Source organism: Amphibalanus amphitrite, unplaced genomic scaffold (genome assembly GCF_019059575.1).
Source record: "Amphibalanus amphitrite isolate SeventyFive unplaced genomic scaffold, NRLGWU_Aamphi_draft 001716F_arrow, whole genome shotgun sequence".
Lineage (NCBI taxonomy): Eukaryota > Metazoa > Arthropoda > Thecostraca > Balanomorpha > Balanidae > Amphibalanus > Amphibalanus amphitrite.
The window spans coordinates 15,005-34,312 of record NW_024883209.1 but is presented as its reverse complement, the minus strand read 5'-3'; the positions used below and the strand labels follow the sequence as shown (position 1 = coordinate 34,312).

Sequence of the window (19,308 nt, the reverse complement as noted above, 5' to 3'; positions counted from 1 at the left end):
CGTTCCCTTCACTGTGAGGTGTGTCCATTCAAGGACTCTGTTTCTCTCCCACGTCCAAGTTTTGTCACATCTCCCGACTTACTTGACCCCCGAGTTTCTCCCGAGATGAAAAGTTGCTCCTGATTTTCGACTTCGACGACTCAGTCCCCGACTGTCTTGTCTCACTAGTCATTCCTCACTCATTACAGACTCACGACTTGCTCCTGACTCACCTCGACTCACCTCGAATCGACTCTCTCTTCCTCTCGGCAGTGCGGAACCTGGACCCGGGCATCTACTCGTTCCGTGTGTACGCCCACTCAGACTCCAGCTTCAGCGTCAGTCCTGTGCTGGAGTATGAGATCTCGGACCGGATACAGCAGAAGGCCATCACTGCCGCGCTGGTCGGCGGTCTGCTGCTGCTCATCGTCTCCATCATCCTCTCCGTCTGCACCGTGAAAATATGCAACAAACGAAAACGAAGGAAACAAGAGAAGGGTAAGTCGGTGCTGGTATCGGGGAGGTTCAAGTCTGGGAGATGGCGGAGAGCGGGGCAGACAGCCGGAGAGTTTTTGGACGAGGCAGAGCCCGTCGGAATTGTTTGTCGCTCGAGTTGGGCCGACAGATTGTGAAGAATATGCTAATTCGAGCCGAGCTGTCGCAGGTTTTGATTTGGAGTTGACAGAACGGATAATTCGCATAACTTGATCTATTTTTGGCGGTCCATAGACATAGCTTGCGTCGAGATTTGTATTATGCGCTATATGACCAATTTATGTCTGCGTAAATTTCGGTCTGAACGCTTGGAAACTGGTCGTCTAAAATTTCACATCGATTTGAGACAAAACCAGCTACGGCGCGCGCTCGAAGCGGTTCCCGAGATTCCCTCAATGTATTACGATCACATCTCCCCGCCTCAGACGCAAAACCCTCCTGGCACGTTGACGCCAAATTAATCGCGGCAATGCTGGCGTGCACATGTGGCCATCAGGCGCGGACGAACGCCGCTGTTTCTGCTCGGGATCACCACTTAGGGCGCCGCCATAGATCATTCCCGGTGACCCCTGACATCTAGGTCGGTCACGTGACCTGGCCAAGGCGGCAGCTGCGTCAGCCTTCACTAATCGCCCGAGGGCCCACTGCTGATCAGCCGGGACCGGAGCGGCGCAAAGTGGTCCCATCTGCGCTCACTCGCCGGCTATTGGAGCTCTTTTTCCGCGGTCTACTTGCGTCTTGTTGCAGCGTGTTTGTGACAAGTTTTCGGAAAAGCAATCGAACTTTACGCAAAGGTCCGAGCGCGGGCTTGGTTTTATCGACGGGAACGGACGCGGTATTTGATTAGCTCACGTCGGCGACTGTCAGTCGTGGTTGTGGCCGAAAACACTGCACTGTTCTCTGCGCTGTAACTCTGACCTGACGGACCGCGCCCTGTTTCAGAGTACAATATGGTGGCGTGTCGGGTCACCGAGGCTCGTAACGGTCTGCACAGTCCCGTGCCTTTGAAAAAGTAAGTCTGAGCTGGTCTCTGGGACAGATTCGCCATATCTGGGGTCGGTGAAGGGAGGCCAAGGGATACTTTGACTAAAAGAGGTGCTTGAACCGAAGGAGGCAGCTGGACCGGGAGGGACACTCGGACCGAGACTGTTCCGGTCTCGGTCGCCGCCGGCGCTCCCGCCGCGTCGGATCGCCGTCCGGGGGTCGTCAAGTGTTTGTGTGTTTGCTCTGGTGCGGTGTGAGGCGCCTGGGGCGGGATGCGAGTGTTTGCCTGGTGGTACAGCTCCGGTGACGGGTGCGCTCTCTCTTCTTCCCGCACGCCGCCGGTCAGGACGCTCGAGAAAGGTGACGGACCGACACTAGACCATTATTAGACAAGGCCATGTAATTACCAGATGAGCTATTTCCTCTAGATGTGCCGTGGCTGCCTGTCCTCACCATCGCATGCTCAGAGGAACATGCTGTGCGTTTTGTCTCTACGTTCTATTCAACCATCCGTCCCAAGGAGCGTCTCGGCTCATTTAGTGACGATCTTTCCAATCCATTACGGTTCGTGCTATCTGAACCGACTGATTCTCAATGCATTGGGAGACTGTTATCGATATAAAATATAATATTTTTGGACTTTATTTCATGTTTTGTACATGTTTTTCAGTGTAAGCCTACTAACCCAAGTTGAAATTCAGTAGAGACAAGATTAACAGCGTGGCGATAGATTGCACCAGCCAGCACGAATATGCCAGCATCACTACATTTTGCATGCCCACAGCCGCGTTCAGACTGAGTTATTCGCAATTCGATTTGGCTTCGATCGACTTGGAAATGAGCAATGCATGTTGCATCATAATTGTTTATGCCAGCTAGTGTGTGCACTCAAATACCTTCTTAAGATGAAACATTATTGGTGTTTAATTCAGCGTCCGCGTTTTCAACTGGCTGCTTGCATTCTCCTCTTCTCGGAAAGCATTGCGTGCCGGTTTTGCTTTGATTTTAAATTGGCCAAGATGGAACTGTTTTCTGGGAATTTGTGCACAATGGAAAGATTGACATTTTATTTTCTTGACCTTTAAAGACGAATGGCCTTTGAGATAAGGGCTCTTCCTTTGATTTCCTTTGTGCTCTATCAAGTTTATAGCTTGCGTGCGTTCAGATCTGTAGTTGTAGCAGGGTTTATTACATGCATGCACGGTGGACTTTTTGCACCCTGGCACAAAAACGCACATACCTATTTATAAATACCACCTAAGAAATTGTTCAACAATCACGCCATCACCTATACAACCCTCTATCAAACCAGTTTTCCTTCTAACTACCACACAAACCTGTTGCAAAACATTAATCACCGGATGTTAATTGAGGACCAAACAATTGTATATCTCTCGCCGCCATTGCGGGTATACCGCCTTTCTGGGCCTACCGATTGGCCTTTCGGTCTGGCGGCGCGGCCGGCCGCTCAATCATAACCGTCGACGTCGTTTGTCACCGCTGTCGGAGGTCGTGTCCGGCAACGTCGGCGACGCGGATTACGCTCGCGCCGACCAGCGTCGGTCGCGACGGAGGGAAGGCGACGAAAGAGGGAGGTGACGAGCCGTGTGGGCGGCGGCAGCGGCGGTAGTGGAGGAGACTGGGAGGGATAGGGAGCGATAGGGGTGGCAGAGGCGGGGGGGAGAGAGAGAGAGAGAGAGAGAGAGAGAGAGAGAGAGAGAGAGAGAGAGAGAGAGAGAGAGAGAGAGAGAGAGAGAGAGAGAGAGGAGTTGGTGTTAGGAGTGGTGTGTTTGCCCATGATCGGCTTCCGATACGGTACCAACTACCAGACTCGCCACTGTGCGGCGGCCCGATTCCTTCTCCCAGTTGTGTGCGCAGGGGTAAAGGCACACACCCCGGATCTGTAGGATGGAAGGGACGTCTGTGGTGGCGAGCAGGGTGTCCGCTAAGCAACGATAACCTGCACTGCCGTCTGTTTACGTCAGCAGTGTCTCAAACTGTTCTTCTGCCGCAGCCGATTTTCCAAACAAAAGGAACGAAGTTGGAGAACAAAACTGTGGTTCAATTTATTCGGTGCTATTTTGCACCAGTTAGATGAAGGATGCGTCTCATATGTAAATGAAAAGCCTTAATACTGAATTGATCTACATCGTATCACTTTTAGTCTGTGGTTTCACGGAAGCGTCGCTGCTTGGACGTAAAATGATGTCTTTATCCGGTCGTGTGTAAATAAGCACTTTGCATATCGCCCGAGACAGAGTCACTTAACAGCGTGAAAGCATTGCGCCCTAAAAGCTTTGCGGCGCGACTAAGCATACTTTAAACACATAATGGCTTGGGTAAACCGGATTAGGATTATCGATCTATGTTTAAATAATTCAGAGCATGTGTGGTATTTGAGCCAAGCTCCAATGTTCATTAAATCTGCTGGATGTACCATGCAGTGTCGTTTGTCACTACCGGCAAATGTTAGGCAGGTGTTCTGCCTGAAGGCTCAGAGGGAATGTTTGTTGTTTATTTGGAAGAGGAAATGTCCCGTAGGATCAATTATTTAACACTAAGGAGAATAGTTGTTGGTCATCTAGCTTAATGTAAATATTGTTGTATATCAGCTGGATGATTTATTAGCTGACTTGGGCTCGACGTAAACTGAAATGAGCTGCCGGATATATTCCAAAGCAAATAGGAGAGCAATATTAAAAACAATATTTAGCATTCTGAACGGACCAGTGGCATCGCCATAGGACAGGGAGGTAAATCGTAATACGACTTAGATGGCATCATAGCAGGATAGGGAACTTGTTCAGTTACACATTCGCTATTCGCATGTATCGGTTCCATATTCCTCTGTTTTAAGGAAGGAATACAACCAACTGAACTGAAAAAGGATAACTTCTCCAACAGCAATTTCAAAAGCTGTTTCTTATTGCAATTTTCCGTCTCAGGTTTGATAAGAGAAAAGTATGTCTTCTCAAAAGAACTGTAAAAGGGGCATTGAACTGGCGTCTGTTCTGTTATAAGCGACCAAATACAACATCTCGTATTGGATAGCCCGTATTTGGTCCAGCGTTTTCCGCCCCGATATTCATTCCACGACAAACAAGAAGATGCGAAAACAGCCGTTTTAGGGCCAATATTGTCCAAAACTCATTTCGGCCGTGCTTGCTATAGCAGAAATCTCATATCAGCCCTTGCGAACGAAACGTAATGCCGGTGCTAGCCCGATATTGGAGACAATTGCAGTGCACAGAGATGGGCTTCGATGACGGATATTGAGAGCCCTTGATATTGCTTTGTTGTATTATGTAAGAAAAAGTACCGTGACTTTTAAAGACTTGTGCCTTACGGTGAAATTGTGTTTATTGCTTTGAAATGTTTTTTTTTATAACAGGTGCGTGGTTATATAAGAAATACATAGGCGAGCATCGGAAACGCCAGCCTCGAATAGTCAGCTAATGACACTGGATTGCGATCTTCGGTCGCCCTTTTATCATTTGTAGCATAAGAAAAACGAACTTTGGTGAACCAGTGATCATTTGCATTGTTAAAGAATGCGACAGAGTGAGGCATGCCACATCGTGAGGAGCTGTGTAATTGGAACTGGGCGTAATCTCGGTAATCCTTTTCGAGTTAATTCGGTGGTTTACAAATATGACAGTGGTGCGTGCCCAGATTTGATATGATTTGTTTCTAAAAGGGGCATCTCATTCAACTGGACGGTTAGAACAAGATGTTGCGGTACAGGACAATGTTACATTTCATAAGAGGTGCTTCTTATCAGAGTTGTTGAAATTGCGGCGGAACTACTCTATTTAAGTGAATTGGGAGCGAGCTAAATAAATTTATCTTACTTTTGTTTCGCTCATCCAGCACGCCACTAGGGCTTTTACTTGACACAAAAGAATGGTGCGTCGCCCAGCGAATCATACGATTTTCATAACACAATGCTGTATTCTTTAATGTATTTCAAGTGCATTGTGGGCCGACTTATTAGGTTCGTCGGAACACCTTTCCATAGCGGATTCGGCTTTCAGAACCCCTGCACGGCGACCACGAGAGGCTGATATCAAAGTCCGTGAAAGTCGTCTAAAGTCCGCGGGAAGTCGGGCTGCAAAGTTAGCCAGCGTCAGGATTCGCCGGAAGCGTATTATTCTCGAGAGAGTGGTTTCCTGCCAGATGGGGTCTCAGCTAAATGAACGGTCTCTTTAGGGAAGGTGTCTGAGTGTGGAAATAATGACAATTTTCAATCGTGGATTTGTAATAAAAACACGTTGATTATGAGGTCGATTAATTTTGGGAGACACACATATATAGCGTTAGCATTGCTCCAAATTGGGTATGATGCTAATCTTGTTAACTATAATAGTATGCTAATTGCCAAAGTTAAATGCGTTTAGAGTGAAACCACTTCTGGCAATGCCTGACAAAGCGACGCCTATCAGCTCGACACATTTCCAATGAAATCGGTGAATAACTTCGTTGCTTTGGCTCTCATGAATAATCAGTACACATTAGTGAAATTAACGCAGAATCATTCAGTATATGTAGACACTATACGCAAAGACATAGGTATTAGATGCTAAGAGGTTAGTCGCAACTTGCAGCTGCTATTCAATTGTGATAAGGTATGACTAGCAAGGTTCTGGGAAGTTTGTGTCAAACGTGCGTGTTCTTACCACAAACATTAAGCAAACTACATGAAGAGGCTAACAACAGTCGGAAAGCCAACAAACCACCCCTCTTGCTACATTCTTATTCGCGTGTGTACCTTTCTACCCGCGAGCGCTCCAAATCGTCTCCCCCCCCCCTCCTAGCGCGTGCTCATTACCCTGTAAACGACCGTCGCTCCCCGGACAATGGCCGCGCCGTATGGCGGCGTCCAGGGTCGCACAGACGTCATCTGCTGCTCATGACTGTCTGATGACGCTCCCATGTCATTGACTCCACGATGGGTGTCACCGCAACTCTCGCCGACTGTGATGAGGCCAAACGACCGTCCAAATCCGACCGTCATGAGCTGCTGCCGCCGCTGTCACCTCCGCTCAGTGTGAGGCCGAGAGGTCTCGGTTTGGTCTGACAATCTCTCATTGCCCTCAATGACAGCGCGTCGGACGATACGGCGCGTGGGCTTGTTTCCCATCACGTGACACGTGGCTCGACGAAGGCTGTCGCCATTTGATGGGTCACGTGATGGCGGCGAAATTGAGTGTCAGCTGCAGCGCAACCGTGTCAGGGTCGATACGGGCGTATTTTATATGTTTGGTCGGATTTGAGGGAAGTGGTTTCGTGAACGGTACTCACGACAGTAGCGCACGTCGTTGACGCCCTGTCAACGAAACACTATTATCGGGATCAGTTGCTCTAAGGGAGAGGGGATTATTCAGTTAAAGGGACCCTCCCACCTTCAAAAAAGTTAATGAATTGGCATGAAAGTGATGTCGCTCGGTTCAGAAAGAGCAAAAACGAATATCTACCAAATTTCATCGAAAAATATTCACCGGTTTTCAAGATATTAGACTTTTACTTTTGTTTACTTTTTGGGATCTCCGCTGTTCCTAGCGACTTTATTTGAAAGTGCGGCATTTGTTGCGCGCAAAGCAGCATATACCACCGCGTGCTACCAAACGTTTTAGTAAAAGATTTAATATCGTTAGATCTCCGCTGACGTCACAAATTCTAAGGGGGCATACCAATGCATTAGCCCCTTAGAATCCGAAAACTGCAAGTTTGAAATTCGATATCTCCGAATTAAAGCATTTTTCGATGTTGTGAGTGCCCAAACCGGTATTTTCAGGCCATGGCCATCAATTTGGCTATCTCAACTCAAATCTAATGTTAAGGTGGGAGGGTCCCTTTAAGATATTCATTATTCAGGCTCTACCACTGAGCACTATGGTAATTTTGATTCTTTTTTTCCTTTGGAACTGTTATTTTTTTGTTTCATTCTCGACAATCCTGTCGTTTAATTAATCAGGGATAGGTTTTTATGCATGTTGCTGTGCAACTGAAGCATGTTTGTAGCTCATCAAAAATAAGTTCAAAGCTCCGATCAGAACAAGTAATTACAAAATTCTCCAGAGCCTGCTACTAAGAATCCAAACTTCATTGGGCAAACTCTTAGATAGGTGATGGGCAATATTGGGCCGAGCCTCTGTACACAGCAACTATAACGGAAAACAGCTTGCACGGTATCCAATTATATCTCCGAGCTCGAAGTTATTTGCCGTTCGTCTCATCGAGCTGAGTTTTACTGTAACTAGAGCACTGATGGACTTTGATTGGGGTTCGATGACCAGTTTACCCCGACCCGCCACCCTCCTTTGCCTTTCCTACGTCATCTTCGCATAAACGGCGATATCAGTGGAAGAAGTTGTTCACTGTACAACTTAACGTCGTCATGCCAACATCTCTGTCGTTTTTGTTAAAATTTGTATGGTTTATTAAATTGAGGCAACATAATAGCCCCAGAAAATCACCGTTTATATCATTTTTCATGTATCGATCTATTTGATACGGTAACCATTAATGCTATGTTTGCATTATGCTTGACTAAACGTTGATTGATATCCAAACCTTTCTTGTCAGATTGTGACTGAATTATGGGCATCGGGGAATATATGCTGTCAAAACCGGCCATCATCATTCAGTTTTAATCTAGTGTTTATCCTAAAAGCTTCACCGAAATCCTTCAACCTTATCCAGCCTGTTCAAAACGTTAAGCCCACAGCCCGCCGCAAATTGTAATGGCTTCCTCAATTCGACGTGTTGATTTCAGTTTAATCTTCAATACAGATGTTTTCTGCCGACATCGATTCCCGATCTTGTTTCACAGCAGCGCGGCGATGCCTTTTTGCGGCCGTCCGTCGGGCTGAACACCCTCCGGGGACACATCTGTCTTCATTTTTGGACGAGCACTTTTTCTGCCGAGTTCTGTAAATGCGAACTCTGCGTGGTGGTGGTGACCACCGCTGTTAGGTTTACATTTGTGGGACCCCGCGACCGGGACGATATTGGACGCTGTGTTTAGAGTGTTGCCGGGCCGAAGTTGTGGTGTTGTTCCCGGTTGTTGAACGGCCGGAGTTCAGGAACACGAGCCGCTAGTCTCCCTCTCAGCACCTTCTCAAACATCTCAAATCCAATAGATAAATTGATTATTATTCGATTGTTTCACCTTTTTACAACCAGGCTCTTTTTTCTACTGCTAGTATAAAGACTCGCCCAACAGGAACATACGAGGTTCCTCCAGCATTAAGTTCTTTTGTAGATATAGCCTCAGTAGGCTACAGCATCCGTCATATAATCTTCCAGCCTCGGAATAACATTCGCCAATACCTCTTTTTGTAGCTGTTGGCATTCGTCGGATTATAGCCACAAGCACATCTCAATGCTCAATGAGGAGAATTGTGAGGGACGTTTTTCATATATGCTGTTTAATGGAATACATGCACGAGGTACGTGATTTAATCTAGGACATCCATTTATCTCATCTAAACAGGAATTTTGCATTTCGTGTTGTGATTCCCTACAGCCGAAAGGTATGCATGTAATGGCGCCCGTCTGTGACAGAGATGATAAATGCGGCTCTGGCCGCATAATGCAGCCTACATGATGTGCCTGGTTAGGTATTCCTTCTTGCCTCGGGATTTTTCCTGAAATGTAGTACTTAACGGATACCAGGCTGCATTCTGGGGGATACAACGGCACTGCAACTTTTTGAGATCCGATCACTTTGCAGTAAAACAGGTGGAAGACGAATTTAATCGACGCTTTATTGAAGAAGTTCTCTGAAAATATACAACTGTTCCTTCGCATTCTGATGCCAAACCAATGCTTATACGAATGCGACTATGTGTGTAAAAATGCAAGTGTCAGCAAGGCCGTTCCGTCGCTCATTACGTTGTAAAAAACACTTTAACTCCCGACGTTTCGCTGTTTATGTTAAAAAGAATGCGACTATTTTGCATGTTTGTGATTCTGTTGTTTTGCATGTCTCTGTTACTTTTGTAAGTTACTTTTGCGTAACATGCATGCAATGCGACTATTAAAACATATATATAACATCAACTGCATGTCTTTTCTTCAATTCGCTTCACTGGGTACTAACATTGGCTCAATGATTAAATGAACTTTTTAACTACATATGCATCGTGCAATGTAAAAGTTCCAACGTAAGATCTCAGTGTCATTTATCACCGCCCATCACCCGTCCAAACCCCGCCCTGAATCGGGGCCCCGTGCTAAGTGTGACCCCCTCCTCCCTCCCTACATGTCTCACATCGCCCACCGTGTGGCCGTGTTCACAGCCTTGTCCGCCGAGTACCGGGTCTGATTCGGCACGCCAGCAACCTTCTGTACCGGCCGCGGCTCTCGGCCGGCCTCTCGCAGAGTCTCATCGACGACCTGGACCTGACGCCGCGCCGCGCCAAAATGGTTTACAGCGTCGAGATGGAGTACAGTCAGCCGCTGGCCTGGATCGCGCGCACGCCAGACGGGCGCTTCGTCGTCAACGGTGACGACGACGGCGGCTTTCTGACGCCGAGCGGGGAGCGGCGGCGGCGGCTGCGGCAGGCGGCACGGCCACTCCAGTCGGGGATCTACCACGTCCACCCGCGCCGCTCTCCGCGCACGCCGGTGCCGGCTGGACGCAGGGTGAGTCACGGGTTCGGCAAACACCAGATCCCCGAGCACGCGCCCACCTCGCCCGTGGCGCTGTCGCCCGACGGCCGCCGGTTCCGCGCCTCCTCGCCCGGTCCACTGGCCGGCCAGCTGGGGCCGTTCGAGTTCTCCGACCTGAGCTCGGTGGCCGTGCCCGGCTCGATAGAGAGGACGTTTCCCAGCACGGTGCTGTCGTCTGGGTCCCAGCCGTCGCAGGGGGCGACCCCGGCCACCGGTACGGCGGCGGCGATGGTGCATCGGCGCGACGCGGCGCCGCAGGAGACGCCGCGGCGGCGGCCCGACCCGCGACTGCCGGCTCTGCGCACCATCCATGAGGCGGCGGCGGCCGGCGCGTCACCCCACTACGAGAACTGGCCCGTGGAGGGCCGGTGGCGCTCCGCCGTGGCCGGCCCGGCCGACACCCGGCTGCCGCGGCTGCTCGACCCGCGGCTGGCGTTCCGCGACTCGGGCCAGCACGTGCACACGGTGGGCCACATCGAGCCGCCGCGGATAGCGGACATCCCGCGGCCGCGGCCCCGGCAGCGGCCACAGCCCGTGTACGCCAACGTGCCGCGCTGGTCGGCGGCCGGCGGCGACCCGTACCGGCCCCAGAGACCGCTGGCCACCAGCTCACCGCCGCCCGTGGCGGCCGCCCCGCCGGCACCGCGCCGCTTCGTGACCCGCGCGGAGCCGCAGGCGCCGGTGCCGCGGCCGGCGGCCGTGCCCGCGGTGCCTGCCGTACCGGTAGGGGTGGGGGTGCCCCCGGTGGCCGTGCCGCCGGCAGTGGTGCCCCCGGTAGCGGTTCCCGCTCGGACGACCACTGAGGAGTCGCCCTCCAGCTCTCTGGGCCGCACCGACCGGCCGCTGGCTTACACCCGCGATCGGCTGCAGGCCGCCATCGGCCGGGTGCGCTCCCAGCTGGGTCTGCTGCGGCCGGCCAGCGCGCCGGCGCTCTCCCGGTGGCCAGAGGATGAGCTGCCGCCGCACGAAAAGTCCAGCTCCAGCGGGCTCGGCTCCAGCAGCAAGAACACCTCACAGCGGACCCACTCGTCGTCGGGTCTGTCTCAGCAGCTGGCCGACTCTCAGCTGACGGAGCCGCCGCCGTCGCCGCCGCCGCCGCCGGCGCTGCCGCCCTCACTGCCGCCCACCCACTGGCGGCCGGTGGAGCGGCCGGGCACTCAGCTGCCGGCCCAGCTGCCCTACCTGCCTCCCTACCTGCCGCCGCCCGCTTACCTGCCGCCGGCGCAGCCGCTCGACATCTCCGTGGACGACCATTACGAGTTCGACCCGGTGCTGACTCCGGGCACCGAGTCTCCGGGCGGCGCGGCGCCCGTGCTGCCCCGCTCGCGAGTCCGGCACGTTCCGGAGATGGAGGCGCGTGTGCAGGCCATGAGGCAGGAGTTCCAGCGGTACCGACAGCGTCGCGCGCGCCGGCACCGCAGCGGTGACGAGCCGGTGACGGAGACCGTCTGCTGAGAGGCGCCCGCCGCCCACCCCCTGTGTTCGTACATACGCTACTGCCATTCTGCTTTACGTTAGCCACCACAGTACAACCCGCGTGATTTTGTTCAGCGCGTTGCTTGCGCTCGCCGGTGGTTCGAGCGTTATTGTTTGTTTGGTTGGTTAGTGTGTTGGTTGTTGGTTCGATTGGGTATTCTCGCGATGTTTTGTTCGTTTTTTTTGTCTCGATTTTTCGCCCGGCATTTTGTTCGAGTGTTTGTGATTTTTGTTGCGGCAGCTGGTGAGACATTTTGTTGCGTCGTTATCGCGTGTGAACTGCATTGTCGAGGCATTGCATTTGCGTTCCTTGGTTCAAATGTGACAGCTTTAACGCGGCGGCGGCGGCGGTGGCGGTCGGCCAGACTCGTCTGCTGGCCGTGTCTCCCTCGAGCACGATCCTGTGATAACTGACGCGCCAGAGAGGCCCCTCTCGGAGCCCCGGGTCCCCGCGGGGCCCACAAGGTCCGGCGGGGGTCTAATCGGACCCCGGACTGGCGCCACAACCTGTACATAGCGCGAGATCCGTCGCGACGTCATACAAGTCTGTGTACATACCGTCTTTTGTATCGCTGTTCGCGTCCCGTCCCCCGTTCCCCAGTAGTCGTTTTGAACGCAGTGGTCCGTCAGACCGGTCGACGCGGCCACCCTCCACCCAGTTCGACGGCCGCGACTGCCGCACGGTTGCCTAGCAACCATGGCCCCATCCGTTGATCTCCATGGCGACGGGTGGACCACTGCCGGCCAGTTAATTCCCGGTCCGGTCCGGACCGGACGCCCCCCCCCCCCCCCCCGTGCGGTCTCCTGACTAGGTGCACCGCTCGGACCCGCCGCTCGATCGCGACCCCTCTCCCCCGCGGCTCCCCCTCAGTGACATGACCCGTGCAGTCTAGTGCTAGCTCGAGTGTGTGGGCCGCCGTGCCGGCGACTGGCGGCGTTGTTTTGTTGAAGCGGTTCGCGCTGTCGGCCCGGACTCTGTTCACGTTTGGCGGGGGCCGCGCGCCGAGTATGTGTTTCTCTTCCCTCGATATTACCTCACGGGCATGCTGTTTTAGTCACTGACGCAACGAATGCTCATTGCTCAAGGCGTGGGCCGGTGGGGTCACGGCGGCCGGACCGAATCACCTTTGCTTGGCGTCGCATGTATTATATATTGTACCACTTGTCAAATACAGTGTTCTTTTGTACAAGGATTGCCAGCGTTTTTACGGGGTGCAATATGCTGGAGCCTTGAGGAACGGCTACCTTTAGTAAGTGGTAACGGTTTGGGGAAACGGCTGGTAACCTTACTCGCGAATGAACGAAATCACGGTAATTGATGCCCTAGCTGCGTTATTGTGGGCAATAGTCATTTCGATGCTATCAGAATGAAGGACTAAGACAAACAGCAACATTCAGCCACAATTGGCTGAATGGCCCAACATGGCCGGGAGGATGGTACTGGATGGTGGGTGCTTCAGTCTCCAGCTCCTTGTCCGTTGCATCCGTCCATCTGTTTTCTCTTAGTTTTTGTGCCATTGTATCATCTGATGTTTGCTGTTGTGCCAATTAATGTGTGCTCTTGTGCCAGGTGGTGTGTGCCATTTTATCAGGTCACAGGTGAAGTGTGTCTTTGTATCAGGTGATGTGCGTTGTTGTACCAAGTGATGTGTGCTGTTGCATCAGTGTGCTGTTGTGGCAACTGATGTGTGCTGTTGTATCAATATGTGTTCGGTTGTGTTGTGTGCCATTTTATCAACTGCTGTGTGCTAAGGTATCAACTGATGTGTGCTGTTGTGCCAACTGACCACTGAGTGTGCTGTTGTGTCAGTCTTTGTGTCGTCCTTTGTCTGGCGTCGTGTCAGCTATACAAGCCTGAGCGATGAACTCTCAGATAAGCCGTCACCGCCAGGCCATGCCATGGAAGCAGTGCTCCAGACTGACGTTCCGTCGACTTTTCCGTCCGTCAGGGAAACAAAGCACCATCACAGTCACGAGCAACAGCGCTGCACGATAAATAAATAGCAGGATGCATGGTGACAGGAATTTAATTCCTGTCAGCAGGATGAGACGTTTTGCCGCCGTGGATCCGGGCTCGGGTTCTATGGAAACCGCGGTCGGTAGGTCGCCTCAGAGACGAGCGAACAATTTGTTTTGCAGCTGGGAGATGATCAAATTACTTTGCCGTGCAATAGGGTGTTTGTTGCCTCGGATAGTTCGAGGAATGAAAAATATAGTGAGGAGGGGATACTATGCTTTAGGAGGATGACTCACCGGTGAAATAGGCTGCGATTGGGTGGATGAAAGTTTCATCTTTACACTACGTCATGATCCATTGTGGATCGTTATTACTCGTCTTGTATAGAAGTGATTGATTTATGCCCTTTCATTCGCTTTGCTTGCTTAGAAATATTAAATCACGAAACAGTAGAATATGCCAACAGGAAACATCTGCACAAAAAACGTGCCCAACATGGCATTCATTATAACATAGCTAGGTACAAGTTGGAACTTTAAATCTCCGTTCACCAAGCTCAGAAGTGAGGAGTAAATAGAATGGGCGTTGACTGGAGTCGATCGAACCGCCGAGTAGGGCAGCGCATAACGCCACATCTAATTCTCTGGCGGCCGGGACGGTCCTTGGCCACCAGTATCGGGCTGGTTACTCGGATATTCACATATTCAGGTAGCGCACCGACCAATCTTGGACTAGACGGGAGCCCAGACTGTCGGCGGGTCCGGTGGCTAGAATTATTGGCCCGATCTGGACTGTGCTCTATCGTTCCCTCTGTTACCGTACATACATTGCTATAACGGGTATTAGCATAGACAGATCATTTGGCGCTGCTGCTTCAAGGAATCATTTACATTCGATACTGCAATTACCGTGTAGATTTTGCATCAGGAGACAGGATGATCATCAGAATAATGATGGCCTCTTTGTGACATTTGATATCATGTAGTTAATTACTAACGAAATCAAATCTAAGCCACTTTGGAATAGTCGTGCAGGGAAAAATGATTTTCCATCAGTGATCAATGTCACTTTTAAGTAACACGCAATGTGTGTCGCCAGTTTCCATCTTAAGCATCACGAGATCAGTGGCGGCGGAAGGTAATTTTGGATGGGGGTGCAAAGTTTTCTGAAGGGGCCCCTCTGGAAGTTTTGGGCCCCCTTCAGTTTTTTTTGGGTGATTTTTATTGATTTATGAAAAACGAAGAGTTCGGAAAACTCTCCCCATACGCACAAGTTCTGTAAAAGGTTTAAAATTGCAGTGTACCTACCTGTCTCAAATAATGAAAGCATAAAGAAGCAAATGCAGCTAGTTTTTATCGGCTAATCTTTTAGTCTAGTCACCACCCGCAGCGTCTCAAACCACTTTTTCTGGATCCGCAGTGGACCATTGAGGGCTCTACGAGACCGTTCCAAGAAGACCGTGTTTAGAAGCCCCTTGGAAACCGACCACATAGAGACTCCTCCAGAGACCTACATGACTCCCCAGACTGAATGAGCCCTCCGATCAGGGTCGGTCCCTTGAAAGTTGCTGAAAGGTTTCAGAAGGCAGTATAGGCTCGAAAGTCTTTTGAGGGCTCTCAGAAACCGGCATCCGACCCCAAAAAAAGCCTGTATATGGAGGCCCTCCAAAGCCGGGATGGAGGCCACAGGAGCCGATGTTTAGCCTAAAGAGCTGGTATGGAGGACTGAATAGAGGAAAGGGGTCTCAGTGGGGCCTTCAGGGGCAAGCGTTTGAGCCCCAAAAGTATGTGTGGGGTCTTAGAGGCAGGTAGACCCCTGGGGTACCTATGCACGGGGTCCCAGGAGCTCGCGTGTGAGCCCTAATATTCGGCTGGCGGCTACTGGAACCAGCATGGGGATTCTTAAAAGCCGCTTAGACCCACATTTCATGGGTCATGAGTCCCAAGAGTCGATGTAGGGGCCATAAAAGCCGGTGTAGGGCCCATGGCCCCATAAGTTCCGACATTGAGACTCTCAGAGGTCGGCGACGGGGCACCAAGAGCAGATAAAGTGCCTCAACAAGCCGACATGGGGCCTGAGAATCAGTGTGTAATTCCAGGAGCCTGCGTGAGCTCTCGGAGACCTTCGTATTTCGTAAGGTCCACAAAGGTCGTTGGATCCTCTGAATCTGAACTCTGCGGGACCCTCAGAGGCCAGCATGTCTCCTGGCACCTGCCTGCGTTGAGTTGAGACCCTCCGAGGCCGTCGTAGGGTTCTTCAGAGGCCAGCGTTGGCCCTTGAAACCTTCGTTAGGCCCTAGAAGCCGTCAAGAGGGCCCTCAGAGGTCAGCATGGCCCCTGGAGCCTGCCTGCGTCGAGGCCCTCAGAGGCCGTCGTGGGGCCCTCAGACGCCAGGCAGTGTGGGCCTTTGGAGCTTGCGTTGGGTCTTAGAGACCATCGTGAGGGCCCAGAGAGGTCGTCGTCAGGGCCCTCAGCCCCTCAGGGACCGTCCTGGGGTCCTCAGAAGTTGTTGTGAGGGCCTTTAGATGCCTTCGAGAGGATCATCAGAGGTCGTCATGAGGGTCCTTGGCCATATTGAGGGTCTTTATGGGCCGTCTGAAGCCAAATGGGCCCTCAGACTTGATTTGGGTCTAGGGCCGTCATAAGGGCCCTCAGAGACCGTCGTAGAGGCCCTCAGAGGCCAGTGGGGCCACTGGAGTCCTGTGGGACCCTCAGCGGTTGTCCTGAGGGCCCTTAGTGGTCGTTATAGGGCTCCAGGGGACAGAGTTCGTCGTGAGAGCCCTCAGAGATCATCGTAAGGGCCCTCAGAGGCCGTCATAGGGGCCCTCAGAGGCCAGCGTGGCCCCTGGAGTCTCTTTGGGGCCCTGGAGTCTCTGTGGGACCCTCAGCGGTCTTCATGAGGGCCCTTAGTGACCGTTATAGGGCCCCGGGGGACAAAGCCCTCAAGTGGGAGCCCTCAGAGATCGTCATAAAAGGGCCCTCTGAGGCCATCGTGGGGCCCTCAGATGCCGCGTGGAGCACCAAACGCGGCTCGGGACACTTCTAGCCGGTGTGGGGGCCCCAAAGACTAGCATGGGGCGTTCCTGACCATAATGGGACATCCCGGATGATTCCACATCAGTGTTCGTTTCCCGATCACTGGTTTTCAGGAGAAATGTATTGGATGGTGCGACGGGCCCCTTGTACGGATTTTGGGGGTGCAAAAAGATATGTTTGCACCCCCATGTTTTTCGATGGGGGTGCAGCTGCACCCCCTGCACCCCCTATTCCGCCGCCACTGCACGAGATTCGACTGTTTTGATTTAGATTAAGGCGCTCACGTCAGCCACAATTACTGTGGACCGACATGAATGACTAAACTGGAAAATTGGGAGAGACAAGAAATCGTGAAAGGGTGGGATAGAACAAAAAACAAAAGCAAATGGAAGGTGTAGACAACCACTTCCCCCATGTGACTGGACTATGCCAGATGACGTCTGGTCGCACAAAAAGTGCCTGTTTTTACGGCCAGGCTCATGTCTGTGATGATCTGGTTTTATCACACCACATTTCAGCTTCTCAGTAAACACTACTCGGAGGATTGGGCGCCTTTTTGCCTGTATCTACATGAAAGCGTCAGCCACCTTGTAACTTTGTTGGATTGGTATGCGCTTCATGACGCTGTCCCGCGGTTCATCGCATTTGTAAGAAACGGTCGCTGTGTGTCGTCTGTTGCCATATGATAATTCCATCTCAAATCCCTATGCAGGTCCATCTGGGGTTTTCAATAATGTCTACTGCCTATTGGGTGTGCTCTCGTCCGGTGCATAGCTTGGCGCCGTAGCGCCTCGGCTGTTTGGGCTACAGATTTAACTGGATGTTGTACTTACCTACTGATAAGTGTGGGCCATAAAGTGTGGCCGTTTAGGCACATAACGGATGCTTGTTCGTCGATAGGCTTTCCGTTCGTGGGACAACTTTTCTCAGCGGTACAGCACTGCCATATTCAATACAAGGTGACACATCTCGCTGCATCTTCTCGCTCTCCGAGAGTAGCAGTCACTGAATTTCCAAAGTCACTTGCACATTCCCTGACTCATTGTAATACACACATATATACTTTTTATATACTTTTCGCCTCCTTCTCGTTGTTCTGGCGATTTTTTCTCTCTCATCCCCTCTCCACCCTCTCCCTCCTTTCTCTCGCCACCTCTCACCACCTCTTTCCTTCTCCCTTTCACACGATCGGCTCACGCCGGCTCCTTTTCCTTTGTCGGTAATGGCTGGCCATTGATCCCTGGCGATGAGACCTTGGCTAAGGCGTGAGACGGTCAGCCCCACCACCCCGCGCCGTCCGCCCCCGGAGACAGACAGGGTGCCGGACGCAGCACCGGCAGACGTCCCCCGCAGGCGCCGGTCGAGCTTCCGAGTCCCTATCCGAGTGAATGTCGGCCCGACTGAGCCGTCCTCTCCATTTCCCGTCTATAGGAGAGCGAGTGTTTGTCTCCGGTCTCTCTATTCCTGTCGAGCGCCGGAAATGGGTGTGTCTGCAGGGAGGACGTCCGCCGGTTTCGGCAGCAGTTTTAACCCACTGTGCGTGACCGGGTGGAGATGGAGGCGGGCGCCTCGGGCTGGGTCGCCTGGGGACCATATATCCTGCCCGTGTCGCCGCCGGCTGACGACCGATAAGGGCCTGCCGCGGCCGCCACCTGTATTTGCACATGGAGACAAAATACAAAGTAGCGTTGCATGCTACTCACAACAGCAAAGGACTGAGTTAGCTATATGATCAGAGTGGGGACTGGGGAAGCATTAGAACATTCGAGCCTAAATAAAGATGAAATATTCGAGCATAGGCATATTTGTGAGCACCACCAACTATTTGGAAAGAAGTTCGCTCTTTCGTGACCTCATTTCGACGATGATTCGGTGGCGCCTTTGCGTAGGTTTCTCGTTATGTCCATTGACCCGGGTCGGTCACCAGTGGCGCGGTGCATCCGACGCGCATCAGACAGGCCGCTTCCGTGATGGCCGGCGTTGCCATGGTTACCGAGGATTTCCGGCGGCCGACGGGCGGCCCTCCTGGCTGACGTCGTTAATCATGGACCGGGCCGTGGTGACGCGCGCACCTCAGTCATTGCAGCCATCAGACACTTCTGTGAATTCTTGCTCATTCTGTCTGTCTGTCTGTCTGTCTATCTGTCTGTCTGTCTTTCTCTCTGTCTCTGTCTCTGTCTCTGTCTCTTACTCTTTCTTTCGCTCTCTCTCTCTTCTCTCTCTCTCTCTCTCTCTCTCTCTCTCTCTCTCTCTCTCTCTCTCTCTCTCTCTCTCTCTCTCTCTCTCTCTCTCTCTCTCTCTCTCTCTCTCTCTCTCTCTCTCTCTCTCTCTCTCTCTCTCTCTCCGCCGAGTGGCCTTTGATTTACCGTGTGGTGTGCGCCTTTCAGCTAACATCAAAGATCTGTTAGGGAATAGGGATGGACAAAGACAAGGGAATTGCCGAATGTGGGGAGCGCTGAGTAGGTAGATACAGATCCATGCCTCCATCTATGTAGCAAGTGCATGGACTCTTGCGGAGATATTTCAGAGCCATCCCAGAAAATTTGAGAAAGAAACGTCATATATCCCGGATTTTAAAGCGATATCGAACAATAATGGACCCTAGAAGTTTTATTTTCCATGTTCATGGGAGCTACTTACAGACCATACGTAATCGGGCAATTTTTGCTTTTTATTGTTATGTTGAATGCTCACATTTTTACGCAA

The 19,308-nt window shown here is 51.9% G+C and overlaps 1 protein-coding gene across 1 annotated transcript in view; it reads left to right on the top strand.

Moving 5' to 3' along the window:
• Window positions 1-12,803, top strand: part of LOC122374806 (protein turtle-like) — a 55,197-nt gene extending 42,394 nt beyond the window's left edge. The window contains exons 14-16 of the mRNA XM_043353791.1: window positions 253-477; window positions 1,417-1,486; window positions 9,762-12,803. Coding sequence (XP_043209726.1) covers window positions 253-477; window positions 1,417-1,486; window positions 9,762-11,589 — 2,123 coding nt within the window. The 3' untranslated portion in view covers window positions 11,590-12,803. The remainder of the gene's footprint in view (window positions 1-252; window positions 478-1,416; window positions 1,487-9,761) is intronic.
• The last annotated feature ends 6,505 nt before the right edge of the window (window positions 12,804-19,308 follow it).